Source organism: Thunnus albacares, chromosome 20, assembly GCF_914725855.1.
Source record: "Thunnus albacares chromosome 20, fThuAlb1.1, whole genome shotgun sequence".
Classification (NCBI taxonomy): Eukaryota; Metazoa; Chordata; class Actinopteri; order Scombriformes; family Scombridae; genus Thunnus; species Thunnus albacares.
The window spans coordinates 7,595,893-7,619,704 of NC_058125.1; the positions used below are offsets into that span (position 1 = coordinate 7,595,893).

The following is a 23,812-nucleotide window of genomic DNA, read 5'->3' on the forward strand; positions in this document are numbered from 1 at the left end:
AATGGAAAATGAGAAGATCTTGATGGTGATCACACATGTACCAGCTTAAAATTTCTAGTGGTATGAAGTAGCAGATTTAAAGATGCAGGTTTGGGTGGGGAAACCAGTAAGAGAACCCAGTTACTGCCAAGAAATGTCAGACAAGAGAGCTGCAGCAGTAAAAAGACAAAAAAAATACAGCTTAAGTGAGTTTTTGTTATAGTGACAAGTAAGGCTTAAAATGTCTTACAATTAAAAAGGTCTTCAGAAAATGAGCTGTGAAAGGCAGAAATATTGACAGTTAGTGCTGTAATTGGTTCAGTCATTGATACTAATCAGTAAACATAACATGGTCTCTTCAACAATATTATATAATACAGTATAATGCAGCCCCCTCATTAATTGCAATGAGACCACAGCGCTTTCTCAGTAGATTACTTCGTAACATGACCAGGGTAATTTGAAAACTCACTTTGCAATTAACAAGATTGAAGATAAAATGTTTGTTGCTGTGATTACTTTGCAGAGTTGTAAAATCCGGTCTCATAATATAAACCGCTGGGGTTTGATAAACCTTTGAATTCATGGATCTATTTCTCGTATATCAATGTCTATCTGATACTTGAAGCAACATGCTGCCATCAACACCTTTTTGGTTTGAAAGCCCATTGACATCATGACGTCACAGTCTTAGAAGAACTTTTGATCTCCAAATAAACATTCTGGGCTCGCCATGCCTCACCAACAGTCATCTCTCATTGACCACTGACTGCTGATGTCACCATGATAAAGCAGTGTCAGTGAACATTTTGGAGCACAAACAACCAATTCACCCTCCTACAAGATTATGTAAAATAGCTTTATTAAGAATTAGTAAACATTTAAAATGCAGAGATTTTTTTGTATATGTCTGATGCTTTTTTTAGAGCATAGACTGCAAGGCACACATATAAATATATTAAAATACAAACAATAACTATTGTATAGCATTACCCAATAGCAAATAGCATATTGCAGTGGTTAAAAAATGAATATTGCTCTCAAAAAACAGCATCAACAATTATGTTAGAACATTGCCAATGAAAATGTGCCTCTAATCCCAAAACGAATTTATTAGACAAAACCTGCTTAAATGAGGTGCCAGTGGTGATAATTAGCATCTTTGTGTGTGTGTGTGTGTGTGTGTATGTGTGTGTCTTTGTGTTACGGGCATGCATGTGCCCTGTGTGCTTTCAGTAATAACAGAGCTCTGATTCAATAGGACCAGCAGTGCTGAACGTGAGGAGGGAGAGAAGAATTAGAGCGAGTCAAAATAAGAGAAATGGAGGGAGGAGGGCAGGAGAGCGAAAACACAGAGCTGGAAAAGACTGGAATTAACACGAGATGGATAAATGAGAAAAGCCGAGGTAGAGATGACAATGATAAATACTAAAAGAGAACAGAGGAGGGTGGAAGGAAAGAAAATAACTGGGAAGAATGTTAAGAATGTTCTATTAATGTGAAATATTGCCTTTGATCTTCAGATGAGACTCGACTGTTAGAACTGTAAGGTTTAGAAGTTAAGTTAATTCATATGTTTGAGTTAATTTACTAAAAATATATTTACAGTGTTTACACAGTTAGCTATTTACATATGTATGTTTACATCAGCATCTTTAAAATAGTTATAATAATCTCCTGGAATTTAGCTCTGTGGTTTTCCTCACATTTACCTCAGTCCAAGTCCTTCTAGTTTCTGATTGGTTAGTTCAGCCACATGTGAGTTAGAAACAAGGAAGTGTTGTTGTTATGAAGCTGATGAAGTATGGAGAGCAGTCATGTGCTGCTTAAGAAAGTTATCCATCTCCATCCTGCTGTTTCTTCTCATTAAAAGTGATCCAACCATCACATATCCAACCCGTATGTTACAGAACATTATGGATTGACACGAAGGAATAAAGGATTTGGAAAAGTTATTGTTTCAGTATAAGAAGAAGAAGTAAAAATAATTTTCCATTTGGTTATACCATCTCAACACTAATCCAAGTTCTACCAGCTGCACAGATCTGTTTTTTCTGGCTTCAAACACTTGACAAGTTGCCACTTAGAGGTAGCACAAAGCCAAACACCAGACATCAAAAAGTTCAAACTGAAACCAATGGAGGGTTTCACAGACACTACTCTCACTGTTTTTATGCTGTCAAAGCACACACTCAGCATGGTTTTAAGGGATTAAGCCCAGTTAGTCTAACAAACAATGAAAACCAGTTTAGGGAACCTGAGAGAGACTTGCATACTGGCCAGACACCTATACAATATGATTCAAATGTAGAGCAATAGGAAATAGTAAAGCAATGTTCTCATGGTATCGAAATCGATATTACAGTTAAGCAAATAATACATTTAGGGAATTTGATAATAATGTGTAGATCGTAGATGTGAGCATACAGCTCATATTAGAGATTGTATCTCATTCGAAAATTCATGGTGACATTTTAAAGTTGCACTCATCAATAATTTCAAATCAGTAATGGATTAAATGACAATGTGTAATATGAAAGGTGTCGTTCATAGTGATTAAGCCTCAGAGAATTATCACCCGACTCTGCAGTTACCCTCAACTCTGCAGAGATTTTTAGCATATTTCATCTGACTGTTTTGGTTTTCTGGCCCAGAAGTTTACTATTTTGGTTCAGTCTCACTACATTAGCAACTAGTTTGTGAATTTAGTGGAGCATTTAGCAGCTTAAAAGCAAGAAATGTTCTTCAGGGGGTAAACATTATCTAATAAGGAAGCAGCAAAAGCTGCTAAATTTGGCGGAAAATCACCCAATCTGGCAACATTTCTTGGGTGTAAATATTTCCGCCCCAGATCCAGTTATTTTTGGTGTGCAGTGTCAACCAGTCAGGGGCGACCAGGAAAAGCCTATTTCATTAGTCATCACACATTTCTGTAATTATGTATGATTTCTGTGAGAGTAACAACTGAAATGTATATAAACACACAACACAACAATAACAAAAATGATTTTTCGTTAAAATATGAATTTCACAGTCAGAATTGCAGGAGGGGCTTCCTTCTAGCACCCTTAATGGACCACATGCCCCTACCAGAACCACAAGGAGAGTGAATATTTGTCTTAAATGTGTTAAGTGGCAGAAACACAACTCAAAATGAATTCTAGTGTTGCTTCATGTACACAGGATGTGAAATTGTTTGCCAACTTGTTCGCTGTAACTTTATATGGTTATGTTAATGTTGAGTGGTCTGCTTCCCACAAGTGCACAAAAAAATCTATTAATACTGCTTAAAGTGATATATTAGGTCCAATAAATAATTAGCCATTGGCTAACAAATTGTCAAACTAGCTAACATATCTGTTGAAACTACAAGCTGGTTAATTTAATAATCTTGGATACTTTTGATATATATCTGATGTGAGAAGTTAACAATTCTCAACATCATCAATACTGCCAGGTGATAAACTACACATGTCAGTCCGGGACCAAGTGGAAAAAGACTCATTCAATAATATGTTGTTTTTCATATTTCATCATAAATTCTCTTAACATGACAGTTTTCACTCCATAGATTACATTTGTTTCACTTGTGAAAACCTATTTTCATATACAAAAGAACAATTCCCCGTGAAAATCATTCACAATAAAAGGATTTAAATTAACACGTGAGTTCTCACTTCATTTTTATGGTTTTCATGTGTGATGAAAGAGTTTCATTGGCCAAACAGATTTTAAGATTCTGTAGGTTTGAATGTCTTGTAATGCACATGAAAACCTGTCAGCCTGGAAACAAGGTCAAAAAATCTTTACCTTTAACAAAGACCAGCCCATTCAACATATCTGTGAGGATCAACAGGCTTTTTAGACTGCCAAGAAAGGCTGTGACATGCGAATAAAAATGACTGTCCTTTATGCTATATGTATGCTGGAAAGAGACATGAGACAATAAAAGAGAATAAACATTGATTTTCTTCCCCCTTCCCATTTATCCATCCCCTTCTTCCCTCTGCGCCATCTGAACATTGATCATTTCTCTCTCTCTCTCTCTCTATCTGTGAGGGTGTGTGTATGTGTGTGTGTGGCACAAAACGCACACCAGCAGGGAGGATGTCTCCACAATTGATTTCTATAAATTATACATGAACATCAAATAGCATGGCCTAGGTTGCCAGCTCTCTGTGTCATTTTCTCATCTGTGCAAACCTAGATCTGGTGCATCATAATAGAAAATACATCAGAGGCTAACAGTGTCCTTGGCATTGGCTTTGTATGTTTACACATGCTCAAATGTCAGCTGATGTAGTCATTATTTAATAATATCAAACTGATACATGCATCTATCTATTACTTTCAAAGCTGATGTCATACAAGGACAATCTGAGTAGCTCAGTGGGCTCAAACATGATGTCATATGGTGACAGCTATAAAGCTGCTATCCCCTTTTAAACCTGTCCTTGGCTGAGCTCGGGTTACACACGTTTGTTGAAAATGCTTCAGTCACTCAGCCAGTCACTCAGTCCCATGTGGTCCTATTATCCCAGCTCAAAAGCCTCTGCTACTCTACTAGGTTGTGGCAACACACAATAAGTCTCTTCCAAGGACCTCTGAAATGGAGGGGGGGATCCCTGTCACCTCAGGCTATGTGCATGTTTGTGTGTGTGTGTGTGTGTCTGTGTATTCCTCCCCTTCACGGTCTCTATTTTATCTCTTTGCTATTATTATTTGTGCCTGCTGCCTCTTTGTAATTCCACTCCCTGTTCATCTGGAGGCATTGCAGCCTGGGGCAGAAGGTTGTGTGTGTTCATGACTGAAGAGTCTGGCCGTGCAAAGGCAGCATACAGAATGAGGGATAACACAAGCATCTATTAGGAAGAAAATGGAAAGACACAGCCTACAGAAATAGAAGAAATTAAGCAGCACCACCGTCAAATCCCCTGTGGCTCTCTACAACCGCTTGCTTTCGGCTAGCTTGTGTATACACAGAATAAAAATGCCTTGTGTTTGTGTGTGTTTGCAGCCAGGTCCAAGAGCATGGTGATGGGCGAGGTGTCGCGGGGCCCATGCCGGCCGGCCTCCCCCAGCCTTCAGGAGGGAGCGCTGAAGGCTGGTTGGCTGAAGAAGCAGCGCAGCATCATGAAAAACTGGCAGCTGCGGTGGTTCGTGCTGCGCTCAGACCAGCTCTTCTTCTACAAAGACGAGGAAGAAACCAAACCACAGGTAATACTGATGCTGCATGGACACAAACTCAAACTAAACCAAGTCACTGGGATTACATCTACACAATGTAACCCCTCCACTCAAAGATGTGTCTTGCTTATTGTTACTTTACCTGGATGTTTGAGCTTCGCTATGCAGAATGATGTATGTGTAGAGTTTGACACTAGAAGGTTGTTTTCACATTCTTCTGTTGAGGGGGGAAAGTTTCTCTATGCTCATTTTAAATCTGAGTGAGCAAATTGTAGGCGCATACCTACAACAATTTGTGACATCACAACTGGTTTGGAGCCAGTTGTGGTCCAGTATGCAACATACACAAGTATGATGTGGAAACTTGAAGCCTCCAGTGCACCTTTGAAATGAGGGAGAAAGGATAGATGTCATTTTAAGGATTGTAACAAGGTAACTTTTTTTTGGAATATGCACATCAGATTCAAAATATTATTCATTTGTATTTGCATTTGAGTATTTTGTACGTATATTAAAACATGTCAGGAGGGGATCTTTAACACTTTTATAAATAATTATAATCTGACACATATCTATTAAACTTGTAATTAAAGTAAAATTAACAAAGAATTTACAAAGACACCTACGTGTTCTCTTGGTGTTCTCAACAGCTGCCGTCACTACGAGCAACTACGACACACTCAGCTGAAAGTCTCCAGTTAACAGTCATATTTGTGACATAAAAGACAATTTTAACATCAGGATTTATTCTCAAGTGTCAAAAACGACTCCAAATACATGGCAGTAAACAGATTCCACATCCATAGTCTACATTGGTTGAAGGCAACACTTATAGTTGGAGATGTTTTCTTCCTTTATTCACTCTTGTCAAGTATGAAAAACATGATGAAAATCTAATTAAGTACAATTGCATAATGAGCAGGAAACAGCTTTATTTTTGACAACAGATGAAAAAAATACACAGTGATAAATGATGACTCATCACACTCACAGCACAGAGTACATTTTAGTGCATTAGTACAAACTATTAGTGTCAATAAACCATCCTAAAAATATAAATGCTTAATAGATCCTACTGCTTCTTTTATTGTTGTCGGTTGCTGACTCGTTGATATTTGCCATTGAAGAGCTCATAAGTGATACAGTAGCTGACCTGGACTGACCTCAGACATATTAAGATGGACAAGTCAACATAGCTGACAGGCTTACATAGTCCTAACAAGAGGCAATGATGTAATCTGACAACAAAAGACAGCAGGGGCAGCTTCCTCACACACACACACACACACACACACACACACACGCTTTTATAGCATAATAATCATCTCCGTACGTTCCTGGTTGAAATCTCAACACTTTTATTGATTTCCTCACTCTTCACTCTGCATAACTGCTGTTCATATAATGTGGGTAGCAGCCGTCTGCCATCACTGTCTTTCAGTCAGCTTACACACACACACACACACACACACACCATATCCACACAAGATGACATGTGCTCCTCCTCGCAGTCTCCATTCTGTGGGGAACAAATGACTGAAGGATTTGACAGACTGTCTTTAATCAGAGCTTGCCAATACTCATCCAGCTTGTATTGATTTGCAACCCCCAATGGATTCAAGTCACACACACAGTTGAATGGGCACACACACACATACACTCAGGGAAATGCACACTTATGCATACGCACACATCCCCCCCCCCCCTCCTCTCTGAGAGCAGGATGTGTGAGAAAGTGTCATTCCGGCCTTCATTCTCCCTCTCATCTTCTAATCGATAGGAAATTCGAGGCTGGGAGGGGTGAGGGGTTTTTTGGGGTGGGGGTGTAGGCAAATTGCTGCAACAGAGAAAGAAACCACCCCCCTTACCAAGATAAAAGGATGTGATAATTAGCGGAAGGAAAGGCAATACTGACAAATGATCTATACAGGTTTTCTTTTCCTTTTCATCATGTGGGGATAAATCCACTACAGAACAAATGGACTTCAGTTATCGAACGATAGATTTCTGTTTCTCCAAGACAAACACATGGGTGGTGGAGATGGGGGTGGGGATCATTAGTGCTCTGAATACATAATCAATCTTCAGCTGCAATTAATCAAATTTAATAAAGCTGTGAGTCTAGAGAGCTTGTTCTGGATTGCTTAATTCCCCTTAATGTGATATTTAGGTGCAGAGACCACCTGTCAATCAAATCAATTGGTAACTAACTTCCTGTAAATCAGATGAATTGTTCCCTGTAAAAAAGCAGCCAGATATCAACAATGCATATGTCAAATTAAGAGAATTTAATGTACAATATTTATTTTGTATAGGTCTTTTCATGGGTGACTGTTAAAGCGTTAATTTTTTTTTTTACTGATCGTCAGCTCACATCATTTTGAATGGCAAATGCAGCAAACAATAGCCTAGTTATCATAAGGTAAAATGACACTTGAAGAAATAATCAAGGTTGAACTTTAAAAAAAACAGTTTTCCTTTTAAAGCCATGTTAATTGATTTTTGTGCCACATGGGGGCAGTAGAACAGACTGTAAACACAACATATTCCAACATATACTGACACAGTATCTGATTGTTAAGCTGCTAAATTCCCCACTATGTTCACCAGCTAGTTGCTAACGTTGTCTGGGAAGGCGGCGTACAGTGGGGTTTATCAGAGCTTTATCACGGAAGACGATTGCCTGCTGCGGCTGGAAACGATGCAGATGAGAGTGGTGAGACTAAACCAAAACAATAAAGTGTGGACTTTAAAACCAAAACAATGAGCTGAAAGATGCTAAAATATTTTGATGAGCTGAGAGGAATTAGAGTTGGGTGATAATTCTATTGGTGACCTCCTTCACATCACGTCAAATTTTCTCTATATATGTATGTTGTTTATTTTGAGTGAAATATTTAAACCTGAGACTTGGTATCTTGGGTTGCTTATGGCTGCATCATTACATCCAGTGGAAATGTTACCTTTTTTTTTTTTGGATCCACAAGACACATTGAATCCAAGGGAAAGCACATTTGAGTGAGAACATAAAACAAAATTCTGTGGGATTGAGTGATTAACTGACTTAAGTGTTAGCTTTACTGTTAGCTTGAGCTTTAGCATTGAATATGATCAGCTCAGGTTCTGTCACTGGTTCACTGCTGCCGGTTTGAAAGGGATCACGTCAGCACAGATTTAGATGTAAGGAGACAGCTGTTGAGAGACTTGGTCGGAGCTCCATGGCATGTGTAAAACAATAGGAGGTTGGGGTGTTTATGAGGCTCAATTTAGGGCCTACACACACGTTTTAAATCAATAGCAGTGTGTAATGTCTGTGTGTAACTGTACACTGGCTGCTTTGGCACTGGTTTAGGAAGGTGCCAAAGTGAGATGAAAGTGAGAACGAGTCTTCTGGGGCCTGGGCTGGTTTTCTGGTCCAGGATGATGATTGACATTTATGTGCAAACCAGGTTAAGCTGGGTGTGTCCACATCTGTTTAGGGCTAGTTGAGGGCCTGTGTGCAGTTTCACAGCAACTGAAATAAGACGTGAACAGTATGTAAGCACGGTTTTAAAAAGCTGAGAGAGGAAATGTGGGTAAGTATTTTTCCAGTTTGTGCATACACAGATTTATGACACATCTGGATGTAAAAGATGGATGTAAAGAACAGCAAATGTACCATACGAGCATCTACAACTACATAAAGCTTTCATTTAAATAAGATAATACTGATCAATTTCAAACAAAATATGGATTTAGTTTGACTTTAAAAATTATCTAGATATATATTTCTGCCATGTCATCTGGCTGTACTGCAAAGTCACTGTCAACAAACTAAGACCTAGAAAAATATGCTGTCTATTCTACATTTTCAGTCTCTAACTGTATGATTTGCTTTCTTGGGTTACGTGTTGCCTTTTTTTATTCATTCATCGCCGGCCAGCTACTCGTGTCTCGTGTTATTCTGAGCACATAGCACCCTTGGGAGTCCCCCCCACCCCCCACTGGTTCCTGCCCTGCCCCTGTGCTCCATCCATCCCCAGCTCCCACCTCTTCCATTTGTTGCCATGGCAACTAATGTTGGCGACAGCCTGGCCCTCCGGTTGAAGCGATTTGGCAGACTCCTCTGCCTGTTTGATGGAGGATGCCAGTGTGCAGATTAACGGGGCCGACCCACAGACACTGGCATCTCTTCACAGCTCACTTGGCCTTAGTTCTTGGTGCAAATGGATATTGATCTGGATAATGTATTCTGATAATCTGTGTGGGTCCCTGTTCAATCACAGAAGTAGCTGCTTAAAATGGTGGAAGGGTTAAGAGTGGGAAGAGGGAAGGAGCAAGGATGAGAGGAAGAATGGAAGGAGGAAAGGAGGAAGGAGGGCAGACAGGAAGGATAGATTAATTCAGGGCTGAAAGATTAGAGGAAAATATCTCATTTGGATTTTTCTGATGTTGCAATTGCAATTTAAATCGTGTTAATTAAACTCCGAGTCTCCATTTGTGGTTTACATGGTATTAAACGAGATTATCTGCAAGCGTGTTTAGCCCTGATCTACAACTGTATATCATATATCACGGCCCTGCAAGGATATTTCCTGGAACTCCAGCATTTCAGTCACAGATCCACTCATAAAATTAGTTACAGATAAAGTGTAGAGCATCCATACTCTGCAGATGATAAGAAATGTCCTCAGTGACCTATAAGCTGGAAAATAATGAGGCGACTGTAAAGTAAGAAAAACATAATTTATTCTGGTAGCTGCATAGTGAGTCCTCATTAACAGCCACCAGCTTGAACTTTTACTGGTTACAGCTTGTAAAGACACAGTAAGACACAGTAACTTACAATTAAAAATGTGAGAATTGCACTCTTTCAAACTGCCATCTCTATATAAAAATATTGTTCAGCCCTCAGAGAATTCAATGAAAAATTAAAAAGACTAGAAAAAGGGGACAGAGGACAACAGGGGGGCAAGGAGAAATGAAAAGACACAAAGAAAGACAGTCGAAAGAGTAAGGAACACACAAGCGTGAGAAGAAGAAGAAAAATGGACAAAAGGTAGGAAGGGGGGAGTCGGGGAAAACATATTTTAATTTGTTCAAGCTCAGTGTTTGAATGCCTCTCTGTGTGTGTGTTTCAGGGCTGTATAACTCTGCAGGGATGCCAGGTGAACGAGCTCACAGCGAACCCGGACGAACCAGGGAGACACCTCTTTGAGATTGTACCAGGTGAGATCCACTATCCCCTTTCTCCTCCTCCTCGTCCCTGACTCAATACACATCTCTGCCAACACACCCTGAAATGCAACAATGATTTAATTCATGGCCTCATTTGTGTCGATGGCTACAGCGTACATTTGAGTAATATCATGCAGTTTGACTGTGGTTATCCACCTCTAAAAATCTATTTTGTGGGGTTAAGGTTAGTCTTTTGTGTTCCTCTGGTTGCCATAGTACGTGTGACAGTTTTCCCGCCCTTCATCTCTCAACATATTGTAGCTTGTGTTCCCACTTTCCACTGTACAGCATCTTAGATTATCATTAATGCAAACCTGACAATTTTCTAATCTGACCTGAATTATCCATATGGAAGTGGTGGTAAAAAAGTGTTTTTTGTGCGTACACTACATCTACTTCTACATCTGGCCCCAGATATATGAACAGAAAGGGGGAAACCCTCTACATGACTACCTTTTTCCTCTGGTTGCTATTTGGTATTCAAACAGCAGGGAGCACTATTAGCCAAGGGTTAGTCAGTGTGGCGGTAAACCCCCTAACCTCACATCTCATGACCTCAGAGCCGGTCAGATTGTGACATTGTGCGCCAGTATTACATTTCTAGCTTGTGAAGTGTGAAAGTTGATTCCTGCAAGAAGTAACGTCAAATAAATAGAAAACAGCCTCTCCGTCATCTCGAGCCGTCATGCTTCACATGTTCCACCCGCAACCAACATACAGAAGCTTTGCCTGCGGCTGAAAAGTCTGGTTAGATTGACCTCACATAGCCTTTCATGGCTTTACTTAGATCAATGTAACATTTATTTTTACGAGTGTATTGAAGTGTACATTTGTCAGTGTGCATGTGGAAGTGATTTTGTAGATTCACGGTCCAGTCTGTAACTTTCCAGGTCTTGTTGGATGAAATTCAAGGCAAAAAAAAAAAAAAAAAAAAGCTGACCCCAGTTGTGTATAGTACATCTTGCTGGCTCCCCATATCACTCTGTCATTCAGGGAGTGTTTGCTTGGAGGTCTCTCCTTGTGTTTAGAATGGCTGACAGGCCTGTGAGTCTCTGTGTGTTTTGTTTACGGCCAGTCAACATAGCAGACGGGTGTGAACCCCAATGAGTCTCTAACTTGTGGACAGGCCTGCAGGCAAGCACCCTGGGAGAAGAGATGGGAGAGAAGCGAGAGAAGATCAGATGTATATTCAGGTCTGAATGAAATGTACAGGGTTGAAAATGTAGCATCAACTACAACAGAGGAGCTGCTCTCCAAAGCTTCTCTTGCTGTACTTGACAGCAGCAGGAATCTTTCAGCATGATCAGAATTAATTCTCTCTTTGGGTCCCCCTGCTTATCACCTTAAAGCCGACTACATCTTCTGTTTACAAGATATTAGATTTGTCGGCTGCTTGGGGAGAGTTTCTTTCTCTGGTCTATAATCGGCTTAGAGTGATGAAGGCTTCATTCACTCCTATTGTATGAAATAAATAGACTCAGAGATTTAAGATTTCATATTGTGTTAAAGTAATTCTTTATAGAGGATATTGCCTCCTCCCACAATCAGCATCCTGTACCAAACACAACAGCAGCTGATTTCATTGATCAGTATAGCTTTAGTGTACCGTAGCAACTGTTTGGAGGAGAAACCTGCCAACTCTCAGCTCGCTCTGGCAAAACACTAATCAGCAACAAGCTCAATGAGCACTGATGCTCTTTTACACAAATATCTTCCACTCTTTTATGCTACTATACACTCCTTAAAGGAGCACCATGCCACTACATTCTTTACTGCCTCTCAAGGACGTCTCAGCAATCAATTGATAAGAGGAGAGCGTTTTTTAAGGGTTCTTTGATTTGATTTGAGTTCTTACGCACTGTTTTTTAAGGAGTTTCTGCTGACTTAACTGGTATAAATGAAAAAATGTTTATTTTGGGCATTCATCCAGTAAGCTACAGATAATTTGAACAGCACTGTCATTTCAGATGATCTTAGAGAAAAACTCATTTTCTAGAAAGGTGTAAAAGTGCACCATTTTGTGTGTAGCACACTGTATAATCCTGTAACAGGGGGGCATCACTAACAGTAGCATTGTATTTGCTACCATAAAAATGGTAGAAAAACCACACATCTGAGAGGCAAGACTAATAACTGATTAGGATTCCCAGACTGATAAACCCTCAACATGAGGTGAAACCAGAGCAGGAATGAGGGTGGATGAGTGCTGATAAATCAGCTGCTGACTTTCCCTCACTTTCAGCACTCCTTTGTCCACTGTAATAGTAGCCTTGTCCTTCAAAGGAGCCCAGGGACCTTGGCTGTTCATCTGGGTCATGTCATTGACTGATGGACTTTGTTTTTTGCAAGACTCTGTGTGTGTGTGTGTGTGTGTGTGTGTGTGTGTGTGTGTGTGTGTGTGTATGTGTGTCCAGCCACAGGGTAACTCCATTGGTCATGTTTATTGTGGAGATGTGGAGTATCCAGCCCTGTTGCAAAAAGTAGATACAAGACAGATAGCAGCTGCAAGACGCTGAACTTCTAAAACAACCACACACACGCTATACTAATGCTATGTGTTAAATGTGTCCAAAACACAGTGTACTTCTTTATCTGTGTTTATAAAAGCAGATTGAGAACACTTTCTCATAAATTAGCTCTCCGATGTTCATGCTCAAAAGTAAACAATGAATTGAAAAGGGTTGAGAATTATAAAATCATTCAGTACAGATGTCTTATGGGAACATTCTCAAGGTCACTGTCACTATAAAAGTCTCTTTGTGTACATTTATCTCACATCAACACTGCAGACATCTGCTGGGTGGAAGCAAACAGAGCACAAAACTCCTTGTAATTTCCTCTTGGCATCTGAGTAAAATAACAGCAGTAGTTCAGCACGCATGTTATTAAGAATTGGACTCCTACAGTGTTTTTTTTGTTTTTTTTAAATCTGTATGTACTGCAGACAGAGCAAGCAGTGCACCCAAACAAAGCCGATTCCACAGTCATGTGCCTGAGTTTGAATTGAGCTTGTCTCAAAGCCTGTAGGCACGAAGGAAATGGGCAAATAATTGGATATTTTAAAATATTCTTTGTATTTAACGGCTGACTCAAGGCAATAAGCCCTCTGTTGTGGCGGTGTGAGGCAATTAAGTCATCTGGAAAACAGCACACACACACACATACAACACATACTTGTGCCTATGCAAACGTGACAGCCTCTGCTAATTAATTATTGTGGACCAGCCGTTTAGGCAGCCCACACACTCACACTCCATCCATGCATGCACAAACACACACTTGGCTTTTTCTGGGTCTCAGAAATGCACCAACAAGCCCACATCAGAGTTCAGAGTCCTGTTGCCTGTCCTGCAGCCAGCATCACCAAAACACATGGTTACACTAGAGGCCTTTGCCCTTTCACCTCTGTAACATTAACACAAAGTGTATATATTGGCCACTATGATAATCCACTCATTAGGTCAGACAGTTTAGAGCCTTCAAACAGCATAACAAGATACATATAGAGACAAATATGATCCTCTTATGCTGCTGGATGTCATAAGTTAAGAAATGTTTTGCCTTTTAGGGAAATGCTCATTTACTTTCAGTGAGTGAAATGTCTCAACAACTATTGGATTGCCATGAAATGTGGTACATACATTCATGTCCTGCTCTGGATGAATTGCAATCTCTTTGGTGATCTCCTGACTTTCATCTAGCAACATCATCGGGTCAAAATTTCAATTTATCCAATACTATAATAATGTATATGTAATAAGATTTACCACCAAATACCGGAAAAACGATTCTCATCAGCCTCAGCTGTACTTTGTAGTACACATTAGTAGCTACAGTGTGCTAACACGCCAAGTTAAGATGATGAACATGGTCAACATACATCACCATGTTAGCATCATCATTGTGAGCATAATAGCATGCTAATGGTTGCAGTTAGCTCAAAGCACCAGTCTCACAGAGCCGCTAGCATGGCTGTAGACTCCAAAATCCCTTACTGTCTGCCATTTCAATTGAGTGTCAGAATTCTGAGAGTGTAAATTTATCCACTACCCCCAAAAATTCTACCATGAAACAAAAAAGTTGTGTCCATGGCATGTACTGTGCGCTACTTTCTGCTAACAATTCCACAATGAAATGCACCATATTTTATAGATGCAAAATGAGCACTGTAAGTATTGAGTGTCTAGTACTAAATAAGTGAACAACAGAGCAATGTTGGACACAGTCATAGTCTTGTTTTTGTTGTTATTGTTGTTGTTTTTACAATTGTACAGCTAAGCTAGCAGTCCCACGTAAATCCAGTCTTTATGCTAAACTAAGCTAATTTCCTTTATATGTAGCATATTAACATGCGCAGTATCAACTTTCTTGTCTCACTTTTGCCAAGTAAGTAAATTAATGTATTTTCCAAAATGTCTGACTATTCCTTTATATAATATCTTTGTGTACCCAGTTTCTTCGGTTAGTAATTTTTTTTTCCTTGCATTTACCAAAAGGCCTTTCTAGATGGACCGAACGTGTTACGCGCACCTGAGGGATATTAAGTATCCGTGGGAGGAGTGACAGCCTGTCAGCGTAGTAGAAATAGAGTGGTTTATTGCTCAAGATACATCAACTTTTACCCAAAACACAGCTTTTTTTTAGCTGCGCTACATTTAGTTCTATGTTCTGTTACTGTGGGTGAAGAAACTGGTTAAATGATTAAGCTTTATTGCAGTGTATACACAAACACTGACAGTCATGCTTTCACCTCCCTGTAGGTAACATCATTACACTGTAAATATGGGATAGTGGGTTAAAAAACATGCACTACTGTAAATACAACAAACTCCAAGAATGTCATGTACACTGTAAACATTTGAGATGTTTTTGACGGTGTTAAATCCAATAGCAGTAAGACAATATGGGCATTGATAAGAACACAGAAATCACATCTCTGTTTTTCTGTTGTTCATTTTCTCATCATCTGTGACCCTTGCTGGGGTGTTTCTGAACTTCAACTGTGAACTGATCACCTGTCAGTCAAGCAAAAGTGGGCAAGACATGATATAGATTAAATTTAATTTTCTCTTTCTTTTCTCAGCAGTGTTGGCCATCATTACATGCCTTTTGTATCTAAGAGTAGCAGTAAAACAAAAAACAGTGGTAAAAGTGATTTTGTTCAACACAAAAAGTCACAGATAATTATATCCACACAGTTCCGTATGAGCCTAAATCAGGAGTGACTTAAAGGAATCCAAAGTCTGTACTGTCTGTATCTCACAGAGATTGATTGGCATTGTCTGCTTTCCCTCTGTGTGTGTGTGTACAAGTTTGTTTGGCAAAGATTGGAGGACAGCCCATCTCCCACTTACTGCACACACACAGACAGAAAGTAAGAGAGAGAGAGAGCCTTGTTACACTCCTCCTCAGGGATTTACTTCTCCCCAGGGGGGGCTGAGGGAAAGAACCTGCTGCCCACACTGCTGAATGAACGCGACGGGAAGAAAGGAGTGAATGAATGGACAGTATAAATGAGTGAAGAGCAAGAAGTGGGACTCGTTTAACGGGTTTTGTTTGCGCTGGCATCGAGCATGCCTCACTGGCAGGTTCTGGCCGTCAGTGCTACCTGCTTACTGATCTGCTTCCAAACGGACTTCCAAGCGGAGAAGCCGCTTCATGCAGCAGAAGCATTAGGCCAGAGCCAGTCCCAGCTCCAGCCTGCGCCGCTCACACAGACATGGGGCCGGTCTGCTGCAAGCCGGACAGACTGAAGAAACAACATCTCCAAGGTAACGGGAAACAGTTACTGGAGATTTTTAACTAGTGTAGTATAGGCTGAAGTGAAGTGCCTGAGTAGCTTTGAGACTGATGGAGGTGCAGATATGCAGTATGTGTAAAATAACCTCTTACTTGTGGCTTTGTTGCATAGTTTTAAGGCATTGTCTCCTGTTCTGGCCCTATCGGCTGATGCCTGTTTGCAGGATACATCATGTATTGAGATTGTCACATCTTTGAAAAAAATCTATTCTTCAAATGTAATAGAAATTTTAGCTGAATGTATTTTCAAATTTTCTATGGAAAAGCAAGACAGGGATAAACAATGCAATGACTTTGTGTACAAAGTTTTGCCAGGAAAGGTTCTGCTTGTCACTTTTGCAAAATGTTTAAATAAATGAGAGTGAATAGATTAATTGTTGCACAATGTAGATAAGGATTATTATTGTTTGTTTTATCTTTATTTTTTTCAAAAGTTGTATTGCTTCTTAAAAACCTCTACCTTGCTTTGATCTTTGTGTCTAATTAGCAAATCAGGAAATATCCTGTCATGCAAATAAATATTATCTGGTGACTTCCAGAATCTTTTTCTTAAGTAGCAGGTAGCTACTTTTCTTTGCAGTTGGTTGCATGATAGACAGGTCAGTTACACACTGATATAGTACAGTTGCAATACAGTTACTGATACAGTATAACTGTGGTTCAGTGTCTACTGTGCATTACATTCACAGTAGCAATATTGTGGTGGGACCTTGTTGTGTCCACAGCAAGACATGCTGGATGAAAAACACAAGGTTAGATCTTTATGGTGGGACAAGGTCAATCAGTAAGTTATTTTGTTGTGATTCGTTCTTATACTATGTATTATGCATATATTATAGTATATATATTGACAGCTTTTAAAACACTGTATTACCATCACTGTCCTGCAATACTAATCCCTTCTGGGCAATGCTATAATTACATTTTGTTAAGAAAAATATAATTGTGACTAGTGAGCTTAAGTTATTAAGTGTTAAAAAGCTTAAAAAAATAACTCATTCTTGTAAACTGATCATCAGATAAGTGGAGTTTTTTAATATCCTGAGTGGAAATCCTGAAATATAAAATTTCTACTGTAGTACATCAACATATGGTTTTAAGTAACTGCGTACTGTAGTTGCTAAGTATCAGGTAGTAGACCCTGTACTGTAAGCTATAATTCCACTGTCTGCACTGATTGGTCCTCAATGTTTGTCTACTCATTCAGTTATTTACTCTCTGTCTGTCTTTCTCTTCCTGTCTCTCTCTCTCATACATAATACCAATAAAAAACAGCAGCACAGAGGTCATATAAAGTTAATCCCCAACCAATTCACTGAGTCCAATCATCAGTCTCATTATTAATAGAGGACTTGGCCTGAGGGACAAAGCACACCAAGACACCAAACAGTTTATTAACTGCATGACTGTTTGCTAGACTACTGAGGAGCCGAGTAGTTGGAGACACAGTAAATGTGAGGTCACAGGTTTGATCCTCACACTGGCCTAGAAAGTGGATCTGTGGAAGGCCTGTCTGTCTGTGCTTTAATATTTGCTTTCTTGCAGAGAGTTAGATGAAATAATACCCAATATGAAGCTAAAGTTAAGAGACAATTAGCTTTAGCATAAAGATTGGAAGCAGCGGGGATACAGCTACTCTAGCTCTGTCCAAAAAAAATGCCTACCAGCACCTCTAAAGCTCCCTAATTAACATGTTATATCATGTTTGTTTAAATGTATACTATACAGGAAACAATGTATAGACTCATACAAAAGTAATCCCTCTCAGTCATCACTTATGACCCACTAGAGGTGTGTGGCAGTGTATGTCTACAGAAACTCTGCCCTCTGTCTGTATTTTCTTATTTTCTTATTATTTTGCTTTGCAGCCTTTGGGTAAATTGGTGTATAGCCCCTAGCCAATGATGATTTTATTTATTCATCTTTTATGTTGTCCAGTGTTGGGCAGTAATGCATTACACGTTACATTTATGTGACTTTTTTCAGTAACTGGTGTAAGAGATTACAAGATTACAGTTTGAAATTTAGAATTGCAGTTACTTATTTTAGTAACACTTGATATTTTTACGCGGTCGTGTTTGCTGTTTTTAAGGAGGGTTGATATCAACTCTGTGTGTTCAGACTGCTCTGGGATGTGTTAGCTTGGCGCAGGGGCTAGCACGGGGGGGACTGCCCATTGGTCTGAAGGCTCATTATGTCAACACCCAAATAGTTCGAAACATGTCCCAAAAGCCAGATGAAAGGTGACGCACTGCCATAATGTATGGTTAGGCATTCCGATTAGGCTACCTGTGTCGTCTTTTGGGTTAGGGTTAGGATTAGAAATAGTATGCACTACATGCACAAAAAATCAAGCATTTTATAAACGGTATCTTTGCGTTTGCATGTCAAAATACACTAAGATATTAATGGCAAAAAATTCCAGAGAGAGTTTTTTTTCAGAGCAACGGGCCTTCGGCGCTGGGCTTTTGTTCTCGGGATAACAGGCCATCGGACTAATGGGCTTTCGGACCAATGGGAAGTTTTTCAAGCTATTGGGGTTTCAGAATAATAGGCCATTAAACCAATGGCATGGCACCAGCATGGGGAGACTGTTAACTTCTACCAAAGAGGAGGACTGTGCCTTTCTGTAACAAGAAATAATTATAACAACAACAACAATAATAATTATAATAATAATAGTAATAATAATGATAATAATGATAATAAAAAACTTTATTTACACAGTGCTTTTCAAAACAACCGTTACAAAGTGCTTCACAAACAAGAACAAATAAAAGAAAGCAGGAAAACACACATCCAAATACATCCAATCACAGTCAACAAACAAAATAACACATAAAACAGTTAAAAGTAATGACAAAAGTAATGGATAAAAGTAACACATGAGATTAACAGATAAACAAAGTTACAGAAAAATAATTAAGCAAAAGCCATACGGCAGAAATAAGTTTTGAGAGATGATTTAAAAGAAGGCAGTGAATTTTCTAGTCTAATTTCCTCTGGTGAGCTATTCCATAGGGTTGAAGCCCTGACAGCAAAAGCCCTGTCACCCTTGGTCTTCAGCTTTGAGTGGGGAATAGCTAACAGGGCCTTATCAGAGGATCTCAAGCTACGTGCTGGTGAGTAATGATTTAGAAACTCAGCCAGGTAGCTTAGTGCCATACTGTTCAGGGCCTTAAAGGTCAAGAGTAAAATTTTAAAATCAATTCTAAAACAGACAGGCAGCCAGTGAAAGGAAGCTAAAATAGGGGAGATATGATCATGCTTTCGTGATTTGGTTAAAAGTCTGGCAGCTGCATTTTGGACACCCTGAGGCCGTGCAATCATGTTTTGGCCAAGGCATGCAAACACAGCATTACAATAAACCAGATGAGAAGTGATAAAAGCATGAATCACTCTTTGAAGATCATTAAAAGAAATAAAAGATCTAATTCTAGAGATATTTCTCATGTGGAAAAAACACAACTGAGCTAGCCTTTTAACATGGGACTCGAGAGAGAGGTTCTGATCTAAAATAACTCCAAGGTTTTTAACAGTGGGTACCACATGCTGAGCTAGAGAGCCAAGAGCAGGCAGAACTTGGCCATGTGTGTGCTCAGGGCCTATAATAAGGATTTCCGTTTTGGAGGAATTAAGCTGAAGAAAATTTTCTGCCATCCAATCCTTAATCGCAGCTAGATAGTTATGCAGTGAAGATAACTTAGCTGATTCAGATGGTTTGCAGGACAAGTACAACTGAGTATCATCTGCGTGGCAATGAAATGAAATATCATGCTTTTTAACCCTCCTGTTGTCCTCGGATCAATTTTGACCCGGGAGGACAACAGGTATCATTATGTGCTGTCATCAAAAAAATTTAAATGGTTTTAAAACAGTATCCTGACTAAACTTTTACATATACCAATCTGCCATAATCCATCAACATATTTTCCTCTGATCTCAACTATAGTTAAAATAATTCATAATTTCTTAGTCAGGATACTGTTTTGAAACCATTTTAATTTTTTGATAACATAATGACCTACAATAACATACATAATGACTCCTGTTGTCTTCCTGGGTCAAAATTGACCCGAGGACAACAGGAGGGTTAATAATGTGGCTCAAAGGGAGTAAATAAAGAGAAAATAAAACTGGTCCTAGAATGGAGCCCTGAGGCACCCCATACATAGACAATGCTTGAAAGGAGGTAAAGCCATCAACAGACACAGTGAAATTTCTGTTAGAAAAGTATGAGGTAAACCACTTCAGGGCAGTCCCAGAGATACCAATCCACATTCTCAACCTTTCAAAATGAGCCTCCTGGTTACTCTAAACAATTTACTGTACGTGTTGTGTGTTCTTCGCTGGCTTGCTAACCTTGCTAACACTACTGGTAAACCTCAGGAATCACCTGGTTTTGTTAAAAGTTGGAGGGTGAGTGAACTGTGGGACTTCTTGAAAGCTACGTGCAGTTAATAGCTAATGCTGATGGTGAGTAAACACCTCCAAAACATAGGCTGGCTGCTAACAAAAGTAATGTAACAAGTAATGTTAACTAATTACTTCGGTGTTGAGTAATTAGTAAAGTAAAGTAATTTATTGTGAGTAATTAATTACATTTTTCAAGTAACTTGTCCCACACTGGCCATAAACATAGACACAAGAGCAAAACGTCATAGCCTTTGAAATCTAACAAAGTCATTGTTTCATATTTGTTCAAATAACAATATCAACAACCAATCAATAAGTTACTGGTGGAATAAGCTCACTGGAAAGAGGAAAAAGTGGAGAAGAAAATTCCCCAGACTGGCCTTGACTATAAATACTTAGTGAATCACCATCACCTGACTGCCTTGTTGTGGTATCTCATCCCATACGGACGAGTTTATAATTTCACACAATGACATCAGCAAGAAAGAGGCTCTTCTGCTGCACCATAAAAACTACAGGTCCTCCTCCCTCCATCCCTTTCCTCTCTTTGTTTCCCAGTCAGCACCACCTGTGAGCTGTCTGACATTTAGGAACTGAAGCTATAATTGTGAATATATCTTCAATAAACACAGACACTCAACACGCTGCAGCTTTACGCACACATGCTGTAAACATTCAACCTCTTCCCAGGCTCAAATGTCAAGCTCAGACTGATTCCGTGTAAAAATCTGCTTCATCACTCAGACTTTGTACTGAGAGGAAAGCTCACTTAAATTGTGTTTCCGTTAACCTTGCAGTCAGTGTTATCTTAATTGGCTCCAAAGGGGATCTTTGTACTTTTCATGCATCCATCTACTCCAGGCTTGAATGTTCCAATGGTTTTTGGTGTCTGTCGGCTATGTTAGGATTGATTTTAAATGGATCTGAGTGTGTGTGTATGTGTGTGTTATCAGGGCTTGGTTTCTTGAAAAGGAAGTATTGGATGTGTCCCGGCTCCTTAATGTCTGAGTTTATATTGACTATCACCCTTTTAATTTGCCTCTTTTCCTGAGGGCAAATTGAAGGGCCCATTTAGTTTCAGTTGTCCATATCCATACACACTCTGCATGTATGCATTAATGAGGCCAACATTACAAAACCACATTGTTTGTCACATGATTTGAACCTTAAATCTCATGATGGTGTCTTCTCTTAAAAATATGACCAGAAAGGAGCTATATTTCAGACAAAAACAGTATATCTCCATTTCAAGGTACTGGTGCACATGTGAAGACAGACCACAGTGTGTTGTTCATCATGACAGTGTGAGTTTGCAAAGCTGGGTGACAATGGCACTTAGCTTTATGGCACCGCTGTTTATATTTGGATTCCCTTCTCACAGCTAAATGACTGTGACAACAATGACTGTGACTGTGGCAACAACATCATCCAACACTAATGGCTCAGCCAAATGGGAAACACATCACATATTCTCCACATCATTTAAATGTCCAACAATATATACAAAAAGATGATAGGGGCAGGATAATAAATAGGATACATTTGCTGCCTACGGTGTCAATGTGGTTCCTTTATGTAGCAATCTATCATATGATTATTGAAGGTAGTTCATATTTCATATAGTTTTGCTGTTGTGAAAGGAAAAAAACATGTCTAGCACTCTATCTCAGCCTAACATCACTCATTATTCATTATCATTCTGTGAGTGTTGCGCTTAAGAAACATAGAAAATTAGTCTCATTCTACCTCTGCGCTCACTAAAAGTTGTTCTAGATCACAGTGTCAGCTAAATTCCATTTGGAAATGTGATTTGGACTCACTGGTGTCATATTTAGAGGACAGGAGAGAGTTACAAATAGAGTACAAATACAGAGAATGCTTAACAGAACCATTGTGCCATCTAGTGGTGGGAAACCTTTATAGCACAGTGGTTTTAACCTGGTGGGAACCCTATGCAGGCTCTAGCACCAGATGAAACTAATTTGGCTGGCATTTGATTTTTTTTTTTCTTCTGGATTATTATACATCTATTAAAAGCTATATTTTGACTTAATTCTAACAGCATTGTTGGACCTTTCTGTTACACACTTACTGTAAAGCACACATACAATAAACATCAGCATATATACTGAGCTGTCTTACCTTAAACTATGTCTTTTTGTCTTTTTTTCTTTGCACAAAAGTATTACTAAAATCCAGTTGGTTTTTTCACATGTCCAAACATGAAAAATGAGTGTTCTTTCTCAAACTGAGTGACTAATTAGTAGCATATTTTAAAACTTGCTGGACTAGAAAAATTAAATGTGCTCAAATCTATCCAGCTATGCGTGCTGATTCATTCTCCCTGCAGCACTGCCTGCTTATACTGTGCTCTACCTGTTTTTCTTCTGTCTTTCTATGAAAAATACCTAGAGGCCTGCTAGCCAAAGGTCAGTGGGTGCCAGCCCAGTCAACACAGGTTACTAACTTTGGCTCACACAGACAGCTGGCACAAACTCAGTGCACGCACAAACCCAAACTAACTGCAACATTAGCAATCTGATAAAGGCCACAAATACACTGCCCTTACAATGAGGTCCCTACAAGAATTGTCAGGAATTCTCTGGTGCACTCACCCCTACATTTTATCTCCTTCTTCCTCGTCATTTTTTCTTACAGGTGGAACAGGAGACAAGGACCGGGCACCAATCAGCCATGAATCCTTCCTGCTCATGGCAAACTCCCAGACAGACATGGATGACTGGGTCAAGGCAATACGGCGAGTCATCTGGGCGCCATTTGGAGGAGGTAAAATCCAACCTTTAACTGCAAGCTCAAATATGAGAAACATTATCACTTTCAAAAACACAGACAGTGAGCCTCAACATTTACAAAGTCAGATTCAGCAACTTCTGTGAACTGCACAAACTTGTTGTAAATAGCTCATTTGAACCTGATCAATGCTTCCTGTTCATGAGTAGGTGTGCGCTCATGAGATTTAATCATTTGCATAATCAATGCCTCTAAATTGCTATACGTGTTCTGCTCTATTTGTTTCATTCACAAAAATGTCACCCAAGAGTAAAAAGAAGAATTTCACACTGCTGAGCTTCAAGTCCTGCTGTCGTAACTCAGCAGTGTCATTACTAGTAAAGTGAGGGGGACCTAAAAAGGCTGCCAGTAATGTGTCATCAAAGCAGCGCTGTACTGTGACAGAAATAAATTGGGAATGGCT

General features: G+C 39.4%; 1 protein-coding gene and 1 long non-coding RNA gene across 6 annotated transcripts in view; one reads left to right on the forward strand and one right to left on the reverse strand.

Annotated features, from left to right (window-relative positions):
* Window positions 1-23,812, forward strand: part of si:dkey-191m6.4 (rho GTPase-activating protein 22) — a 44,665-nt gene that overhangs the window by 9,354 nt on the left and 11,499 nt on the right. For 4 of the 5 annotated variants that reach the window (XM_044338382.1, XM_044338381.1, XM_044338383.1 and 1 more), the window contains 3 exons: window positions 4,997-5,196; window positions 10,287-10,374; window positions 23,257-23,385. In XM_044338382.1, the coding sequence (XP_044194317.1) occupies window positions 4,997-5,196; window positions 10,287-10,374; window positions 23,257-23,385 (417 nt within the window). Of the gene's footprint in view, window positions 1-4,996; window positions 5,197-10,286; window positions 10,375-15,722; window positions 16,155-23,256; window positions 23,386-23,812 lie in introns of those variants that run through there. The other variant, XM_044338385.1, reaches the window with a different exon arrangement.
* Window positions 11,263-23,301, reverse strand: LOC122971649. Its single transcript, XR_006399541.1, has 2 exons — window positions 23,214-23,301; window positions 11,263-11,526 (listed from the first exon to the last, which is right to left on the reverse strand). It is a non-coding gene; the product is annotated as an uncharacterized LOC122971649 (long non-coding RNA).